The sequence below is a fragment of the Mandrillus leucophaeus genome, unplaced genomic scaffold (assembly GCF_000951045.1).
Source record: "Mandrillus leucophaeus isolate KB7577 unplaced genomic scaffold, Mleu.le_1.0 Scaffold89, whole genome shotgun sequence".
Classification (NCBI taxonomy): Eukaryota; Metazoa; Chordata; class Mammalia; order Primates; family Cercopithecidae; genus Mandrillus; species Mandrillus leucophaeus.
The window spans coordinates 4923968-4926821 of record NW_012109696.1 but is presented as its reverse complement, the minus strand read 5'-3'; the positions used below and the strand labels follow the sequence as shown (position 1 = coordinate 4926821).

General features: G+C 57.3%; 1 protein-coding gene across 1 annotated transcript in view; it reads left to right on the top strand.

Annotated features, from left to right (window-relative positions):
* Nucleotides 1-8: 8 nt before the first annotated feature.
* LOC105531494 (chromosome unknown open reading frame, human C5orf38) overlaps nucleotides 9-2854 on the top strand; it is a gene marked incomplete at its 5' end in the record, with an annotated part of 11167 nt that continues 8321 nt past the window's right edge. Inside the window, 4 exon segments of the mRNA XM_011969413.1 lie at nucleotides 9-126; nucleotides 283-440; nucleotides 946-1026; nucleotides 2705-2834. Coding sequence (XP_011824803.1) covers nucleotides 9-126; nucleotides 283-440; nucleotides 946-1026; nucleotides 2705-2834 — 487 coding nt within the window.

Sequence of the window (2854 nt, the reverse complement as noted above, 5' to 3'; positions counted from 1 at the left end):
TCTGCCTCCCGGCCCAAGGCTCCCCGCGTGGCCTCGCGTCTGGTCGCCTACCCCTCGCGGCCCGCTCCTCGCAGCATGGACCTGGATCCGGGGCGCCTTGGTTGCGAATTGCCAGGAGGGCCCTGAGGTGAGCTTTCCATCCCCAAATCCTCAGCGCAACCCCCAGGGCCCTGACGTTACGACTTTCCACTGTTGGGAATGCCGCCAGGGCTTCACCTAAGACGACGCCGTCCCCTAAAGAGTTTTATTTTATTTTGTTTTTCTAAGTTGACTCCTCTTTCGGATTTGTGTTGTCAAAACACTGGGGGGATGATTGTTACCCGACAAACTGCCTCTGGCAGGACCTGAAGCCTCCCCGTCACCTCGGGAACGGGCAGGAGCTCAGGCTGGCGCCTCCGGTGCAGTGGCATTACAGGTAGCTCAGGTGACGCGCGGCTGGAGTTGGGGGGCAGTTGCCTTGTGGGGCTCAGAATCGACGCGGTTGGCGAGGGTCCCTGGGACCCTAGCTTCCTAGAACCCGCTCCCCATCACGCTTCTTCATCCCTTTTCCACTCGGGGATGGCCGAAGAGGGCGTCTGACGGCCCACTCCGAAGGGTCACCTATGGGGGGCGCTCAGGGGGATGGAAGAGTGTCAGGCGTGTGCTGGCCTATTGGAAGCACCCACCCAACAGGTGCCTCTATCCTCAGAAGCCATCTCGGGTGGGTGCGGTGGAGGAGAGAGAGCGCCGTGGCCTGGGGCGGGCCTCAGTTTAGGCCTGCAACCGACTCCTGCACCCCCGCTGGCCCTGCAGCCTGCGGAGCGGCCTTGGTGATCTCAGGACGCAGTGCATGTTGCGGCCTCCCCGTGGTGCAGCTGCAGCGGCGCGGAGGGAGCGGAGCTCGGTTTACCAGCCTGGTCCAGGGGGCAAGAGAAACACTCACGGCATCAGGCTGTCTTTCCCCAGGTGCACGGGAACCAGTTGCAAACTGCAGTGCTGGGCTTGAGGATGGCTCCTCCTGAGCCGGCAGGCAGGGCGACTCTCCCGGTAGGCGCGATCCAGGCATGTTACCCCTCCCGCCAGGAGCTCCCGAGCCAAGCCAGTCGCCCCCTACTAGTTCTCCCACCCACCCCTTGGCCCACACTGCTCCCCCACCGCTCTTCCTACAAACCACACCCCCATTCTGCACGCATCCTCTCCAGGTCATCTCAGCACACGCACACGCATACACACCCACGACCACCGCTCCCTGCACCCACAGACTCCCCGTTCCCGCAGGCTGGGGCTCCTGCAACGACCCAGCAAGGGGGGTTTCAACCATGCTGCGAGTCCACCTGGGACATCCTAATTCAGCTCAGCGCAGATACTTTTATTCAATTACTAGAGAGTTGAAAAACAGACAGACAGAGGAAGCAGCGGGGTTGGGCGAGCCGTCGACAGTCTACGACATTTTTGCCGCTTCCTGGGAGGGAATTCCTCCAAGAAGGGGGGTAAATGAGAGGCCCACACGCTGGATAGCAAACACAAACAGTGGCAGATCAGATGGCAGCTTTTAGGGTTCTTTTCCGATCAGATCAGTTTAAATGAAAAAAAAATCGCGTGTAATTTTTATCACCAGGGAGGACTGGCCTGGAGTATTTCCATTTCTAAAGAGCGGTTCCCGCTGTGGTTTCATTAGCATTTGGGGCTCACCCTCCCTCCCCCTCCCTTGACACCCCCGGGCCTGACCTCTTCCAGGGACAGAAGAGAAAACAGCCAGTTATTACAAAAACATCCTCAGTTTGGAGCTGGAGTGTCTGCTTTGGATACAGTCGATTCTGACATCAATTAAATATATAACCAGACACGTGCAGTGACCGGGAGGGTCCCCTCACCCAGGTGCATCTCCAGAAACACCGCCTGCCCTTCCCCTCTCTTTAGCTCCGTGTTGGGAGTTTGAAGATGGGCTCTTCCCGTCCTGTGTGTATTTTCCCCGCAGCAATTATACTCCTCCACTGAAATCTACATTTTCCATACCGTTGCTGCCTGTTACTAATAAAAACCGTCTACCTTGCACTATTAAACAGTCGACTCTTACTACATGCCGTTTTTATTGGTAGTGACTGTAGCAAATTAAAATGCCTACGCAGGGACATTAAAAACTTACACTCGTCATTGTTATTGGAATATATAAACTCCGTTTTGCTTTAAAGTTCTCAGATACTAAAGAAAAAAAAATCATTTTCTTTCTTAAGTTAAAGTTGGCTTGGTCTTCTTCTTCTTCTTAAAAAAAAAAATCAATCAGGAGAAAACATGCTGCCAGCCTGGAGTCTTGGCACGGCGGTCCCGGCGAGGCTGCTTGAGAGGGTGGCGGGCTCAGCCCGGACTCGGTCTCGGGGCCACGAGGGCCGCAAGGCCGCGGCTCGGAAACAGGAGGGCCTGGGATGTTTTGCTCAAGGGCGAAGGGGGTGCTCAGACCTGTGTGGTCGCTGGGGAGGGCCGGGCACTGGGCTTCTGCGGTTTTTCAGTTGCCTTTCGAGCTGGAAGGAGGGAATGAGCAGGCACGCAGGGGAAACCGAGTAACTGCTTTGAAAACGCGACCCCTGGCCACAGTAACCCAGGCGACGTGCAGTTTCAGGTTCATGGTGGGCCCTGCCCCCTTTCCCAGGTGTGCTCTAGGAGACGGGGAAAAAGTTAACACTGTTCTATTTTTCTTTATTGTCCCTCCAGCAGCCAAGGAATTTAGAACGAGTCCACGTGGACACGCAAGGCTCAGCGAGTGGGGATTTCCCGCGAGGCCGAGCGCGAGGAGGAGCCGGCCTCGGAGGCTCTGGCTCGGGCTCGGGGTCTCCCCGGGAACGCGGCCGGCCGAGAAGGTCGGGGCGCTCGCCGGGCT